This window comes from Endocarpon pusillum, assembly GCF_000464535.1.
Source record: "Endocarpon pusillum Z07020 unplaced genomic scaffold scaffold2335, whole genome shotgun sequence".
NCBI lineage: Eukaryota > Fungi > Ascomycota > Eurotiomycetes > Verrucariales > Verrucariaceae > Endocarpon > Endocarpon pusillum.
Genome location: NW_006916175.1, coordinates 56166 through 72240, shown reverse-complemented (window position 1 = coordinate 72240; position 16075 = coordinate 56166). Strand labels below are relative to the sequence as shown.

At 50.8% G+C, this 16075-nt stretch overlaps 5 protein-coding genes across 5 annotated transcripts; 1 reads left to right on the top strand and 4 right to left on the bottom strand.

Annotated features, from left to right (window-relative positions):
• Positions 1–468: 468 nt before the first annotated feature.
• Positions 469–1282, bottom strand: EPUS_07487 (uncharacterized protein; the record flags this gene model as incomplete). Its single annotated transcript, XM_007803482.1, has 2 exons — positions 469–937; positions 1008–1282. 2 exons carry the CDS (start codon positions 1280–1282, stop codon positions 469–471), a joined length of 744 nt encoding a protein of 247 aa, XP_007801673.1.
• Positions 1283–1745: 463 nt separating this feature from the next.
• On the bottom strand, positions 1746–6929 carry EPUS_07486 (uncharacterized protein; the record flags this gene model as incomplete). Its single annotated transcript, XM_007803481.1, has 3 exons — positions 1746–2242; positions 2295–3225; positions 5169–6929. 3 exons carry the CDS (start codon positions 6927–6929, stop codon positions 1746–1748), a joined length of 3189 nt encoding a protein of 1062 aa, XP_007801672.1.
• Positions 6930–7358: 429 nt separating this feature from the next.
• EPUS_07485 (DNA ligase 4) lies at positions 7359–10432 on the top strand (the record flags this gene model as incomplete). The annotated part of the gene is made up of 2 exons (XM_007803480.1): positions 7359–7432; positions 7477–10432. 2 exons carry the CDS (start codon positions 7359–7361, stop codon positions 10430–10432), a joined length of 3030 nt encoding a protein of 1009 aa, XP_007801671.1.
• A 428-nt stretch (positions 10433–10860) lies between these two features.
• Positions 10861–12381, bottom strand: EPUS_07484 (uncharacterized protein; the record flags this gene model as incomplete). Its single annotated transcript, XM_007803479.1, has 1 exon — positions 10861–12381. The coding sequence occupies one exon, from the start codon at positions 12379–12381 to the stop codon at positions 10861–10863; it is 1521 nt and encodes a 506-aa protein (XP_007801670.1).
• An 827-nt stretch (positions 12382–13208) lies between these two features.
• On the bottom strand, positions 13209–15355 carry EPUS_07483 (uncharacterized protein; the record flags this gene model as incomplete). The annotated part of the gene is made up of 2 exons (XM_007803478.1): positions 13209–14584; positions 14638–15355. 2 exons carry the CDS (start codon positions 15353–15355, stop codon positions 13209–13211), a joined length of 2094 nt encoding a protein of 697 aa, XP_007801669.1.
• Positions 15356–16075: the final 720 nt, after the last annotated feature.

Sequence of the window (16075 nt, the reverse complement as noted above, 5' to 3'; positions counted from 1 at the left end):
GATTTGGAGGTAGGGTCTGTGAAGCTCGTTTGCTCATGAGTTGACAGGCAGGACTACGCTCTCTTCCAACAATGACGTTTGGAGTCATGGAGAGGATAGCTGGCGGCCAATGACACTAAATGACTAGGTAGAGCCGGTCACCTCGCGTCTTTTGCACTTTAGCTATTGGTACTGCATCTGTTTCGCTGGCGGTGCATTTGATGATACGACAGCCACCACGATCAAGTTTTCTTTCACGCAAACTCCATCTTCAGAACAGCTCACAACGCTGGTACACGCTTGCGTTCATCTGTCGATATTGGTGGTTGATCCTGAGTGCAAGGTCCTAAATCCCAGTGAAGATTGAATGAGTAGCTTGCCGCACAAAGGCTGAGCCTGTACTGAATAAGGTGGGTCGGCGTTATGTGGCTCTCCTTTAGTAGCGAGATCTCAATCGAGATATTGATTGGTCACAGTATGCGCACCCCTTCATTTTATGCCAGCTCTTTCTAGTTCTCTCTCCCTCTCAAGCACATGATCCTCGAATTTGACGAGAAAGACTGTTCGGTTGGGCCAGACATCAGTGGCGTGATTATGTGAACTGACCCTCGACTCGAAACCAGCCCCGTCGCAGACACCCTCTATTATGCCGGCAACAAATGCGGCACAGCTTAATTGACTCATGTCCTTTGGGACGGAAATGAATTGGTTGGTGAGTGGTGTGTTGTCGATGATCATGTACTCCCCAGGATTGGTTGTAGATTGCTCTAGTGAATCTGCAGGGCGAGAGAATAGAAGAGGATAGAGCTTCGTTGTGAGGAGGGTCAGGAGTGGCAGGACTCGTAGAGGTCTGGTTGCCTGAGCAGATGAAGACGAGGAGGAGCTACCGGCAGGTGTCGAACGGTACAGAAGGAGATCGAGGAGTTTCAGGCCGAGAGGGTGACCCTGCTCATTCAATCTACCCGAGAACACATCAGCATCCAGGTCGAGTTCGTCCCAGCCCGTGGCGGTCGGCTGCTAGATCGTACCTCTTCTCCAGCTCTTGAATACCCTTGACTCTGTTCTGCGCGTAGATCACCATCTCCATGAACAAAAATGCGAAGCTCGCTCGCCCAAGCTCTGCATTCCGACTGCGATTGAGATTGCGGTCATAGATGGTTTTCTTGTTCGAGGGTAGTCTCAGTCCTGTCGAGGAAGAAGGATTCTGAGTCGGTACAGGATGACGAGAAGGTATAAGCTGCTGCGCGCCATTCCCAGAGACTCGATCAGAAAAGCTTGGTGGAACATTTGAAGGACCGGACATGGTGGACAGCTGTTCGAATGTAGATTATGAAACAGTTTTGATGGACTGCACCGCTGCAATATTATTTACAATATTATTTTCCCATTGACAATTGGGCAAGTTCCGACGTCTGGAAGGGGTTACAGGGGATGGGAGGTTGATCATCTCATTTGGCATGTACGAAAAGTGTCACCGTTGAAATGTTGCTCCTCAAAGCAACAAGAGGGTTACATAGCCCAGATGTGAATGTAGTCATTGTGTAGCTCTAACTTAGGTCTTTGACTGCATCGCAACACACCTTAGGCTGATGGATGCATTTGCATGACACACCTCCACTGACCGATACATCTCCCACTCTAGTGAGTACTCTTTATATATATGTATAGTAGGAAGACCATTCCTAAGGTTACTGCCTCTTGAAGTACCCTTCGCTTTCTCATCTAGGGAACAAAGGCAATTTTCTATTATCTTTAAAGAGCGCTGATCAGCCCTCATCCTCCCCAGCCTTGTCCTGCGGTCTATCTGGATCCTTCTCCTCCTTGGACCAATCATGAAATGCCTTCTGCTTCTGCCGTGAATTCCACTGCAAGGTCCTGGAGATACTGTTGATCCAGTCTTCGCTTCTCCGGCCCGGAGGCATGACGTTTGCAAAAGGATAGCGCGAAGCAGACACGGTAACATAATCACCCGGGTGGAGCTCGACCCTCTCTCGTCCGTCGAAACTTGCCCAGGAGCTCCCTCGTGCGTCGTAGGGTACACCTATTCTCAGCACCATCGTGTCCGGGAGGATGATAGGTCGGAACGACAATGTGTGTGCACAGATAGCTGTCACGAGAATGACCGGGTTTTCTGGGTGGCAGAGCGAGCCGCCAGCGGCGAGGTTGTAGGCGGTAGACCCGGTTGGAGTAGCGACGCATATACCATCGGCTTGTACGGTGGTCAGATGCTCGTCGTCGCCGAAGAGCTCAATCGTAGACATGGCTGCAATGGTGGTCAGTGGAATCGCTCAACCGTGTGCCTGCGCATGACTCACTAGGACTCGGTCCTCGGTCCACCACAACGTCATTCAATATCTCAAACGTACAATCCGGCTTGTGTGTACGATTGTCCTCCCGCTCCTCGCCTATCAATTCGTTGACTAGGTCCCTCGGTTCTGTCTTTTCCGCACGTGGCCGAGATCGCATAAGTGTGCCCTCAAAGCGCAGGCGCAAACTGATTGTTACTCCATCTCGGAACGCTTTTGTTAATGTGTCCTGGTACAGTTCAAAATCGAACTTGGTCAAAAAGCCTAGCGATCCCAGCGCAAATGAAAGAACGGGCGGCACAATTCGCTGGAACAACCAACTTGCATATAATACCGTCCCGTCCCCTCCAAGTGTTATTACGAAGTCAAAGGTATGGGGACGCTTTCTGGTCAATTCGTTGTCCCAGTACTTGAGTCTACCCTCATATGATGAATCTTCGGCTAGCAGGGCCTTGGCGTCGAATGTCTCGTTGTCTTCGAGTACGTTTTCTACCCAGACGATATAGGGTGCGTCTCGATCCTTCGACAACAACCATCTTACGACCTCCCTAGTCTTGATAATCAAAGTGTCGTCATGGATCTTGGTCAACAAGAAGACCGTCTTGATCCTCAGCTTGACTTTCAGGCTGCCTAACTTTTTAGCCAGATTTCTTACTCCCATAGCCATGTCAGCCAGCTGCTTCTTAGTCAACAGACGTGATCGAACCACCAGCACCTCCTCTTGCGGCGTCGAAGTGCCATCAATGTTTCCGTTCCTGACCTGGTCCTCCTCAATGTAATGTAACCTGCTATCGAAGTGTGGTCTCTCCCTTTCGAGAAATTGATGGACAATGCACGAGGAGGCTCTGCGCTGATCAGCCTCCCGACGAGCGAGCTTGGGGGCGTCGTTGAGGACGATGGAGGATTTCCGGCGGTGCGCGTACTCAGCATCAATGACGACCTGATCGCTTTGTCAGAGGTAGAGAATCTCGTGCTCGAAGGACGCCGCTCCCTACTTCCAATGCATGCTGGACCTCCGATTCCTCGCTAGAATCCCCATGACTCTCCCACAAACGTTAGTGCACATGTCCTCAAGTGGGAGTCTCGCCTCACTAGATCATCTCTGTGGACAAGTGAATCGCTGATGGTCCGACTCAGGCGAGGTGCGCCTTTCTTTTCTGAGTCCCCCATTTCGGATATGCTATGTTAGAACAGTACCCGGCGTTGCAATGGGGTCGTCGAGTTGCTTGAGCGAAGTGTAGAGCAATCTTATTCAAGTATAGCCCGACGTCAGTAACTCGAGTTCTCGCGTAGAACGAAGCGAAAAGGACAAAGGTGCTGCACTACCGGTGCATGTTGGTCGAGGTCCGTGGGTAGATTAGCGAGATGTGCTACGTAGTACAGATCTTTGTCACCTAATCCGCGCATGACCTCCCTGGCTAGGTGTGGACGCAACTATGCATGGAACCGGCACCAGGGGGTGCGGGAATGGAATGCACCACAATTATGACCGATATTTAGCCGAAAATGAATCAACAACTTAACAACCCACTTCTACACGAATTCATACTATCAGTTCAACAGAAGGAGCCCTCCTACTACTCCTACAAAGACTGTTAAGCGCAAAGAAGCTGATACTGTCAAAGAATCCTGGTTCTTTGGAACCTACGACTCACAATCGCGCTCGATAGTCTTGAACAGCTCAAAGAGGTGTTACAAGACGGATGGAGCAAGATTAATATGCAAGAAGTTCAAGAGTGTACCGCTGAAATGCCTTCTCGATGTAGAAAGCTAGTAAATACGGGTGGAGAGGCCATCAAAACCTCATTATGATGATAATGGTAATCAATTAGTAGTAGTTACCTATTTTGGTGAAATCTCGGTCAAAAATTGTAGTGCATTCAATTCTCGCTTGTTCATCCAAACCTCTATTTTTCTGCATTCTCGTGGTATAGATGTTACCATACAATTCAATATAGGTCATTCCCACCCATCCTTCGCTGCAATTGCCTCCTTTCCAATGTACCATTCCGTCTCCATATTCCCTGCTCTGGCGAGTCATCCCATTATTCATGCCTCGCTCACGGGTCCAAAGAGCCGGACGAAGCCTTTCATGATAAAGCCTCTACGTGAACAGAAAATCATACTTTTGTTCTCCATCCCCAGGCAGCATTTCTTGACAAATGCGATGGTCTCCTTGCACACTGCTCTCTTGCTTGATGTCATCTTATGTATACATCACAGCTAGGCCGTAACTTAGCCTTTCCTTGGACAACTTCATTCCCAAAGGTCAGAAAAGCTGACCTTCTACCACTTTAATCATGTAGTGAGTTTGGATGGTTATTGTCGTTTATGTACCCATTCAGCCAGCCCACTATAGCACCATATATCCAATACCAAATTTCCGGCGCGATTTGCGCATATTAGAGGTCGTCAAAGACACAGTAGACGCCGTTCCCGCTGTCCGTAACAGCCGGCAAGACTTGGTCCCTCATTTTCGGGATATCCGGCATATTGGAAATAGACATCAGTTTTGAGCCATATGCGCCCGTTACTGCAAAATGTGGACGGAATGCAGAGGAGGTCTCGTTTGACATTTTGCACATGGTCCGTGACGAGGTGCCATCACAATGTCATAAGATGTTGCTTAACTTTGAGACATCAAATTCTGTCTTGCAACGTCCTCACGTACGGATGGATGATCTGATCATCGCGTGGAAAGTTCTCGACAGTAGACTATCGGTAGACCCAGCAGCTATGCCTTGAGCACGTCAACCTTAAAAGCTCCAAAGGGGGGTGACTTCTCAAGGCGGGACCATGGCCAAGCTAAGGGCGCCGCCAGCAAAATTATGCTCTTATGGGCTATGTTTTGCGTGGGACCTTCACCCCCCCAACATGTCTTACACTTGCCCATAAAGTTGGGGAGATTCGCATTGGCGATTTGTGACCCTTCAGCCGTTGATCGATCAACCAAAGGCCTAGTACAAACTCATCTCGGATGAGCGTACCAACACCTTGACGATCCACTAAATCCCAGATCTCCGCAAGCGTATCCATGGGAAGGCGACTACGGCTCCATATATCTCGAACCACTAAGTCGAGCACTAAGTCCGAGGTCGAAGGCTCGACTGCGCTTTCTTCGTTAGGTTGAGAAGAAGAGGTCGTGAGGAATAAGCCTTTGTTAGCAGCCCAAACACCTTCATACCTCCTCCTCTCGCGTTCCGTTACCTTGTCTTTCCATCTCTTCCGAGAACCTTCCCTGTGCTTGTTCGGATGCTTTATGAAATGCTTGTGTTTGCGCCTATCATTCCCGTCGTCGCTGTCCTCTGAATTATATTTTCGTAGCGTCTGCCTCATCCCTTGGTAAGGAGCTCCATGACGGGGAAGGTCTGTGTCAGAAGAGTGGCGGTGACGGAATAGAGCACGGGATAGTGATGACCTCCTGGGAGGTGGTGGAGCTGGAATTGGAGCTTGTGCCCTTGTAGCAGGGGATGGCGCCCGAGAAGATGCGAGGGAGGAGGCGACGATTGCGTCGGCAAGCGTACTTTCGGTCAAGCCAGTTCTTTCGTCTAAGTACTGTGTATTTGCAACTGAGGCAAAGCGGTGCGACGGTTGCGCCGATGTACTCAAACCGTAGACTGTAGCATTTGAGTCTTTTTTCCCATATCCTTCGCGGCTTAATTCGCGCTTGCCAGCAACTGAACCTCGCTCACTAGGAACAGTGTGTCTTAGGTTGTGAGGAAGAACAACGTTACCCTCTAGACCTTGCCTGTGTGCGGTTGAGCTTCGCCCACGACCCAAGTCCTCTGACGAGTCATCCTCAGGGGTGAGTGCACGTTTCGGTACATTTCGTGGTGGATCAGACACAGAAGATGAAGTTAGTGGCGCCGATTTTCTTACTGCCGCCTGTGCTGCCAGGGTGCTTGATAAGCCTGGTAACCGGCGCGGTTGAGAGTCTTCGGTAGTTTTGTCATTTACGATGTCACGGATCTGCTCTGACTTTCGAGGCGGTAGATGTGGTCGAGCGCTCGACACGGATTGCAGAGGCCATGGCTTAGAAGTTGTTGAGTTGCGGTTCAATGGTTGAGCGCTGTCAACAGAGTCGGATTGAAACCTGAACCCTGACTCATTGACCTGATGGCTTGGCCGCGGTATGTTGGTATCTCCGCTAGCATTACTGCCCTCGCTCCCGCTGCGCAAAGCCAGTGGTGCTCTGGGTGGTACGGGCTGATGGCTGGAAGCTATGCGTGCTGCAACCTGAGATGGTGATCTTTTGGTGATCTTCCCAGGTGTACCGCGTGCGGCAACGCTGGGGGTCTGGGGCTTGTCGCTTTTAGAACCCTGTTCGAAATCTTGTACTAACTTCTGCACTTGGGAGATCTGAGCGGATAGAGACCCAGGGGGCACCGCGGAATCTAAAGTAAAACTGTTGGGTGGTGAGACAGATTTCTGGCGTGATGCAAGTCCAGCTGATGCGGCGGCAGCTCGGGCACCATTGGTACTGCTATCGAGAGCTTTAGGACGTTGGTTGTCATTTCCTGCTGTGAAAGCACGGCTTGCTCCTCGGACAGCTGCAGACTGCAGCCTTTGTCGATGCTCACTGACCAGACCAGATTGGGATGTGAGACGGTCTCCTGCATTCAAAGATTCTGCGTTGGTATTCATCAATCCATTGGTAGTCAAGCCCAATCTTTCTCCGCAAAACGACTGATTAGCATCCCTTAGCGCTCGTCAATCAGAATTCCTCAAAGAGAATTGACGTCCTGCGTGTTCATCATCAAGATGCACTCTCCCGAACCAGTGGATAAAGCTAATTAGGGTCAAAGTAGTGGAGTACTCCGTCACTGAAGATGAAGTTCGCATTCCGGTCGTTCCAAGAAAACCTCTTGGCAATCAACAATTTATTGTAGCTAATGAGAACGTGAATGGTTGCCTGTTCTTGCCTATCATAGTCTACAGATATGTTGACCATGTATAAAAACAGACCACACCCGATCAGACGGGGCCAAATGAAAAGACGTATTGAGGATACACGACTTCTCAGATTGGAATTTAGATGGGCTCGAGGTGATGGCAAGACGTCACTCGGTCGACATGGATGTCGATCAAACCAGCCAAGTGATCTCGCGACAAGACCCTGCGGCGCTTGAGAAGGAGCTCGATGAAAAGTAAGAAGTGTTCGAAATGTTGACTACCATACTGAACTGTCTAGATATCCAAATCGACCCCATAATCATTCCAAGACTCTTCCATTTCATGTCCTCTTTCAAGATTTATTTGATCCTCTGAATGATAACAAGAAGAGACCCTCAGGCCCTCCTATCAACCGTAGAAAACAAGGACCTCATGGCGCACATAGCAACAGTCCGCAAGAGGTCCGGCGCGCCATCATCGAGCGTTTTATCTCACGATGGCGTCAAGAGGTGGGCAGCGACATCTATCCCGCCTTTCGACTCATCATTCCGGAGAAGGACCGAGAACGCGCGATGTATGGCCTCAAAGAAAAGGCCTTGGGTAAGTTATTGGTGCAAATCATGAAGATCGATAAAAACTCCGAAGATGGCTTCAGCCTACTCAATTGGAAGCTGCCAGGCCAGAATGCTGCAAGCAGAATGGCTGGTGACTTTGCCGGTCGTTGCTATGAAGTCATCTCCAAACGACCAATGCGTACAGAGGTAGGAGATATGACTATAGGCGAGGTCAATGATCTGCTGGATGAGCTATCTGCTGCACCAAGAGAGGATTATCAACGTCCGATCCTTGCTAGGTTTTACCAAAGGATGAATGCGACGGAGCTGATGTGGCTTGTGCGTATTATCCTACGTCAGATGAAAGTCGGTGCTACGGAGAGGACATTCTTCGATTTATGGCATCCAGATGCAGAGAGCTTGTTTAATGTATCAAGCAGTCTGCGACGTGTTTGTTGGGAACTACACGATCCTTCAATTCGCCTCGAAGGGGATGAAAGAGGTATCACACTGATGCAGTGTTTTCAGCCCCAGCTGGCACAGTTTCAGATGCATTCATTTCAACGTATGGTTGAGAAGATGCGGCTTACAGAAGAGGATCCGACTTTCTGGATTGAGGAGAAACTAGACGGCGAAAGAATGCAACTTCACATGACTGCCGACCATTCCCTGCCCGGTGGTAAGCGTTTCAATTTCTGGTCTCGTAAGGCAAAAGACTACACCTATTTGTACGGCGACAGCTTTGAGGATGACAATAGTGCCCTAACCCGTCATTTGAAATCCGCATTCCGCGACGGAGTCCAAAACATTATTCTTGATGGTGAGATGATAACCTGGGACCCGGAGCAGGATGCCCAAGTACCATTTGGCACGCTCAAAACCGCTGCTTTATCCGAGCAACGCAATCCATTCTCTACTGGCCATCGTCCAGTCTATCGCGTATTCGACATCTTATACCTGAATGACCAACCCTTAACCAGATACACCCTTCGCGATCGTCGGAAAGCCCTCGAGCATAGCATCAGCACTATTCCGCGTCGTTTCGAGATCCACACCTACACTGAAGCCCAAAAAGCCGAAGAAATAGAGCCTCTGCTTCGAAATGTCGTGGCTCAAGCATCTGAAGGTTTGGTTCTGAAAAATCCACGATCTGCCTACCGGCTCAACGAACGCAATGATGACTGGATCAAAGTCAAGCCAGAGTACATGACGGAATTTGGTGAATCCCTTGACTGCGTTGTCATAGGCGGCTACTACGGCTCCGGCCACCGTGGTGGCAACCTATCTAGTTTCCTCTGCGGTCTACGCGTCGACGAAGGGTTCGCCCGAAAAGGCAAATGGAACCCTGAGAAATTCCATTCCTTCTTCAAAGTGGGTGGTGGATTCACCGCATCAGACTATGCTGAAATCCGGCATCGTACAGACGGCAAATGGATTGACTGGAAGCCTAAAGCCCCACCAACCGAGTACATCGAGCTCGGCGGTGGAGACCTGCAGTACGAACGTCCAGACGTATGGATCAAACCATCCGAGTCCGTCGTCCTGGAGGTGAAAGCCGCATCCATAGCAACAAGCGACCAATTCCGCACGGGAGTCACCCTCCGCTTCCCACGCTTTAAACGGCTCCGTCTAGACAAGGACTGGCAGTCCGCGCTGACCATGCAGGAATTCCTAGACCTGAAGTCCAACGTCGAGAAAGAGAAGAAGGACAAAGAGTTCCGCGTCGATGACGAAAGGAAGAAGAGGAAGAAGACCTTCCAGAGCCGGAAAAAGGTCCTTACGGTCGCAGGCTACAACGCACGCACCATCGCCAACGACGAGTTTGCAAACGACGCCGCCAACGGTGACAGCCCAGAGCTGCCCACCAAAGTTTTTACAGGCCTCACCTTCTTCATCATCACCGAAGCTCTGCACCCTCCAACAATCAAAAAATCGAAGATCGAGCTCGAAAACCTGGTCAAACTACATGGCGGTATCATCGTGCAAACCCAAGATGCAGTCCCGGACACAGTCTGTATCGCCGACCGCCGCGCTGTGAAAGTGGCTTCGATCCAGAAAAGCAAGGAGAAAACCATCATCCGTCCTGTTTGGCTTCTAGACTGTATTGAGCAGGCGCGGAAGGACAGGGCGATGGGGCTCCCGGAGTTGCTTGTTCCACTAGAGAGCGAGAGGCATATCTTTTCGGTTGCAGAGGACCAAGATCAGGATTTGGAGGGGAATACGGATCAATTTGGAGATGCATTTGCGAGGGATACCTCGGTCATGGAATTGAAGGAGTTGTTGGAAAAGATGGGGCAGGGTGTCGAGCGGCTGGAGAGAGAAGCGGTGGTAGAGGCGGTTAGAGAAGTCGAAGGCGAGGAACAGCGCAAAGCGGGCTGGCTGTTCATGGGCACGAAACTCTTCTTCGACCCAGCAGCACCCAACTCTGATGAAAACACCCTTTCAAACGCGACAGAAGAAGACAGCGACCAGAAACTGGCATCCCTCACCGCACGCTTCGCAGGCGCCACAGTGACGCAGAATCCCGACGACAACCACATCACGCATGTGGTGCTGAACCGGAACAGCGATACCAAAGCTATCCGTGGACGGTTGGCACAGCACAGGAAGAAGATTCCGCGGCTGGTGACGAGGCGCTGGATCGAGGAGAGTTGGGCGGAGAAGACACGGCTGGATGAGGAGAGGTTTGGCGCGTCATGACTCGGTGAGAGGGACAGAAATTCTGGATGGGTCTCTGAGCTTGCATGACTTGGATGCGGGATGAGGGACGATGAGATCAATGTGTTGCACCCGAGATGGATAACCCGCGTGATCACCAGGGACTTCGGCATCCATGGACTGGTCATGTGCCTACATTCGTTCATTGCATTCACTTCAAGCCATTCATTCAGAATAAAAACCCTACTAGCTAGCTTTCCCAGGATGGCTGACTGGCCCACCATCCGAGTTTTCCCAAACTCCATCGCTAAAAATCGTCACGTGCCTGATAAGGCACTAGGTTACCTGCCGTAAGCCTTTTTCGTAATATGTTCAATCAACTTCGCGCACCCCATTTCGAACTCCACGCCCGCCAAAACCAAGATCGAGCGATACATAAACGTGAATCATTCCAGGGCGGTGTGTCTGTCTCACGCCGCAGTATATACAGTCCACCTCTCCACCCCAGACCGAAGAGTCTGACCATCCATCGCTTTCCTCGGCGGTAGCCAAACGCAAGCATGGCTCTCCATCGCATCATCGAACTTGCCGCTCCTGCGCATGTTCATTTCTGCGACGAGGATTCTCAGAAACGCCGCGTTCTCTCTTGGCTCCCGCTGGCGGGCCAGGTTGGGTGTTGGTAAGGCCGGTGAGGGGAGGTCTGGATGCGTTGTCGGCGTGCCATCTGGACCGAGCCAGATGGGAGGGGATGAGGCGTTGGGGGAGCGGACGGCGGAAGGGATGCAGGTTTGCAGCTGGATGGACTTGGTGGTGGTGCGCGAGCGGGATGAGGTGGGTCCTAAGCTGTTGTTCCTTGTGGGAGGAGAGGGGTTTGGATATTCGTTGTAGGAATGAAATTCTGCTGGGGACCTTGATGCAAGCGTCGCAGTCTTTGGGTGGGGATTTAAATACCTGCGTAGCGCTGGAGAAGGTGGATCGTCGGATGGTGGAGGCCGCTTGTCGTCGGTAAGCTCGGGTGCGAATGAGAAGATTGACCGTGTAAGAAAATCGTCGGGTCGAGTCGTCGGGGGCCGGGTAGCGAGGCTTGACACCGTCTGAGCTGCTGTCTTTAGTGCACGCAATGAGGCGGTGAGATTTGAGCGTAGTGATGAAGCTCGGCCTTTCTCGGACGGCGGTGATTGTGATGGCACGGGCAGGATGATAGTATCCTCACGCATTGATGACAAGGGATCCAGTATATTAAGGTGCTGAAGAGGATGATCATCACTACAGTCTTCGGAAGTTGAAAAGAGACGAGGCCGTCGATCTGGAGAGCAGCGCTGAGATGGTTGAGATGGGCTTGATAAACCATGAGATAAGCTCTCAGTAAGATCATCGTCAACCAATAGCGACGGCATCGATTCAGTGGACATTGATCGAATAGATACAGGCGTCTCAGCCGGGGTGGACCCAGCAGCGTTTCTCCATGTAGCGCCCTTGTCTACCGAATGTCCAAACAAGTCCTCAAATTGAGGGTTGCCGAGGCTGCCCACCGTTGCTCGAAGATCTATAGACTCGACATCCTCCAGCAGCAATTTGCTAAAGTCGGCAACATGATCACCAACCGGTAGCTTTTGTGACTTTCTCCCTTGCGGTCTTCTCCTGGGTATTGCGGTCGAGGACAACAAGGAGTCCAAAGGTGCAGCAGAGGCTGCTTGTGTTCTGTGTACCTGGGTAACCTCTCGAGCACGAGATTGACCATGCGAGGCGGGCCTAGTGTGGGAAGATAGATGAGCCTTTTCATTGCTTTTAGGGATGCGAACGGGTGACGATGCGGTCGTTGGAGATGGGTCTGTGGCCGGCGGTGAACGCGCTTGAGGGCGACTGGTGCGCTGTTTTGATGTCGCTTGCTTACCATAGAGTCGAGTGTTGCTTATAGAGTTCTCCTTTTCATCGTACGTGTGCCGCGGGACAGAATGAGATGAGCTGTTCAGGAAAGAGCTAGGGACCATCATCTTCACATCTGTTACCTCAAATGTCGTTTTTCAAACATGTAGAGGGATGTCGTGTGCGGCGGCGTTGTCGTATTGTTAGCCCTCATCGGAGTGCCTGTGGATAAGGGGTTGTCAATTTGTTGAGGATGCGGCTGATAGTGAGGACCAGCATCGGAGACGATGATCTTACAGTCCTCTGTGAAGGTGAGAGAACACATCGCCGTGCAAAAGAGGAGAGGGTGATAAAAAGCGATTACCAAAGGATTTGGCTTCATTGGCCCCAATCAAGCAGATGGCGCAGTCTGGTTCGGCGAGGCAGGTTGCTGATAAGGGACGGAACTTTGGTGATGTAGCCTCGGACTCAGCCGAATCCGTTGGGTCCAATGGCATTGGGGATTGTTTCCAGCGGAAACAGGGGTGCAGAAAAAAGAACTACTAGCCCTCTTGTGTGCCCAACGGCATCACGGCGTGGGAGTGGTGAAAAGGATCCAAGGATAATGGCCGGCCACTTAATAATGGAAATCCATCGACCGGAATTAGACAGAGCCATGATAGGCAGCGGGAAGAAATTCCCCATGGCGATCAGGTCTACTACGCAGTAGTTACTTGAGGCTTAAGCACTGTCAAGAGCCCGGTTCTTGAGTCGCCCCTTGTCTTATGCGGAATGCCGTGTCTTGGTAGCACCAGAGCACGTGGTTCCTGGATCGGAGGGGACAGCAAAACGATGTGTCCAATGCTTTTTAGAAGCCTTCCTTTTCTATCTCGGATTGCTGGTGACGAGTCTGAAGTGCCTTGCAATATCCTAGAGTCAATACGCTGAAACTAGACGCGAGAAAAAGAAGCCTTCATTCAACGTCGTCGTCATCGTCGTATGATGGTCCATCGACGTCAGCCCAACCACACATCCATCTCTTCCCCTGACCTTCCCCACTTATCCGCAGATCTCTTGCTTCATCGCCTTCTCGCCAACAGCGAACATGGAAATCATCACTCACTGTCACTAACTGTCCATCACTCGCCCACGCGACAGTCGTCACCTCTTTCTGATGCCCTCTTACCAGTGCAGTGCCATGTTGATAGATTGGAATGTTATCATCGGAAGATAGTGCAACGTCAGAGCTAGATCTGGAACGTCGGAGCAACGGACGTCGTCCATCGAGTGTTGTTCGTGCTGAAGGCTTGCACCCAAGATATCGCTCGTTGGTAGGGAAAAGAACAGCGCAATCATTGCCACTGCCCGCAGCCAGCAACTCGGTCTTGTCGTCTTTCTGCTTTCTGACAGACAATTTGACGTAGAACGTACTCACTTGGAGCTGTTGGTGGCGGAAGCCATACATTGGACCTAGTCCCTCGCGCTCACACCCGCCGGCTCGCCGGGGGCGTAAGGACGTGGTGGTCAATTCTGGAGCATTGCCGAGGATGAGATGTGAGGCGGAATAGGCATATATCGTGTGGTCTCTGCAAAGAGTGTACAGACGAGCACCATCGGTACTTAGCGCCATGGATGTGAGGCCAAAGTGTCGATGCATCTCGTGGCTGTCTGGCTGTCGGGTGGTCGAGAGAGGAAGTGGTCGGGCTCGCCGAGTGTCGTAAGTAGTCCGCATGTCCCACAGCTTCACTGTCGCATCAGCTTCGGATGACGTTGCTAGTAAGTGCTCCCGTCCAGCCCCGAGAAACAACAATGAGGTCACCGAAGCTTCTCCACGCCCATGGGTAGACTTCGGCTTTAGAGCAGCGGCCTTGCGAGAATAATCTCGGTCAGAATGTGCTGCGCGAATCCTGTCCCGAAGCGGTACAGCCGGCATGTTGAGTTTCGTGGCATGATCTTCAATGCCCGCCATTGATGAACGACATGGCTGCTGTGCGGGCCGGTCAAAGCTTCGTGCTCGTAAATCCCAGATGTTTACGTTGCCATCTCGACTACACGACGCTACAATACTGTTGTTTGACTCTGGCTGGAAAAGAACTCTTTTAATTGACGAAGAGTGACCCGAAAGAGTGTGGATAGTCTCCTGAGTAAGCATGTCAATGACCCGACAAGTCTGATCTCCAGAGCCAGTGACTAGTAATCTGTCGTCGTCCGAAAAGCTAAGATCCATAATGGCGTTGTCATGTGGTTTGAAGCTCAGATATGCTTTTGAAAAGCCATCCACTATGCTTGAAGCAGCGTCAAGCAGTCGGATGCCTCCCTCTTCGTCCCCAATTGCGACTAGAGAATTTGCTAGGGCAAGTCAGCGCTGGCCATAATATTGGAAAATTCCATTCAGTACTCACTGTTGCAGCTGGCGGAAGAAAAGGGCAGCGCTGGGTGTCCATGCGCCTGGCTACCACAAAAGTAGGTGTCGTTGGCATTGCTATAGAACGAAGCGGTTTCATACTGCCATATCCTGCTGCTCTGTGGCTCTTTCCGCCTGGTCTGTCCTGACAACCGGCTTGACAAGATATTGCTGCTTGTGCTTAGGCGATGGAATGGTCGCACAGCAGGCCTTCCGTGGTAAACGGTCGCCCTTCTATCTTCATCTGCGACCACACTTTCTTGACCAGATTCCTGGTGAAAGGTAGATAGGCCTGCGGAGTCTTCTCGATTGCATATACTGCCTTCATGATTGTCTTGGCTGGATGTGATGAAAAACGGGTCAGGCTTCAATGGTGATGACAGCAGAGGCGATTCGACTGAAGCAAAAGATAACTTTCTCTTACTCCCTCGAGCCTCTTTCAGCAGAGGAGGACTGTTTTCAAGCTCGTCACCATGACCAATTAGCCTCGAGAGTTGGGGTGAATGCTTTGGTTTGCCGGGAGGGTTCGTTATATCTTGCAAGGCTCTCCGAGATGTGCGTACATTTCGTTCAATTCGGGAGGTCTGTGTCGGAGTAAAGAATTTCTTGAACCGTCTGGGTGTTATCGTAGGCGGCTTGATCGGTTTCTTTGGGATTCTATGGCTATCTGAGCAGGCTGGAGGAGAAGCTGGACAGTTTCCGTTGGTCTCGGACATTTCGATGGAAATTCCTGTAGAAAGGCAGTAGTTCTTAACATTTAATTCTCAAAGTTCCCTCAATCACCGTCAGCACATCGTGGAGAAGCCTAAGATATGAAGATCTATACTCTCAATTAGTGTGACAACACAAACCACATTAGAGGCAAAATGAACACCTCGAGTTTGGCGTAGACTGAAAAAAACCCGCCAAGAGATGACGCGACGGGAAAAGACGCGTTCTAGTGGGTCACATGATTACTGTACTACCATGTTTCTAACTGAGGCAAAGGGGAGCAACCCTACAAAACATATCATTGTTGATTGCAAGCCCTCTCCAACCATGTCCACCACCATTCATGCTGCACTGAAAGGCGGTTCAGAGGCTCCATATAACCGGAACAATCCACGGACATATATAGTATGTGTACGCCTGGAGTATGTGAGCTGATATATGCCCGCTGAGTCGATAACGATAGCTTGCTATATCTGACTAACTAGTTAGCCTCAAAATCGCCTGCTTCTATTTCTTTCGTGGCAGCTTGGAAGATTTGATGAAGAGACGCCTGACTACATAGTACGGAGTAGTGTATTGACTAACTTAACGAATGCGAAACGCTATACCAAAGGAGCTCATGAAAGCACAGACCAGTTCTTAAATTTTTTCTGGATTTCGCACCCCACAGCGAACTCGGATCGCAAAGCAGCATTGGGTACTTGGGCAGTTGGTGTCAAAAAGCA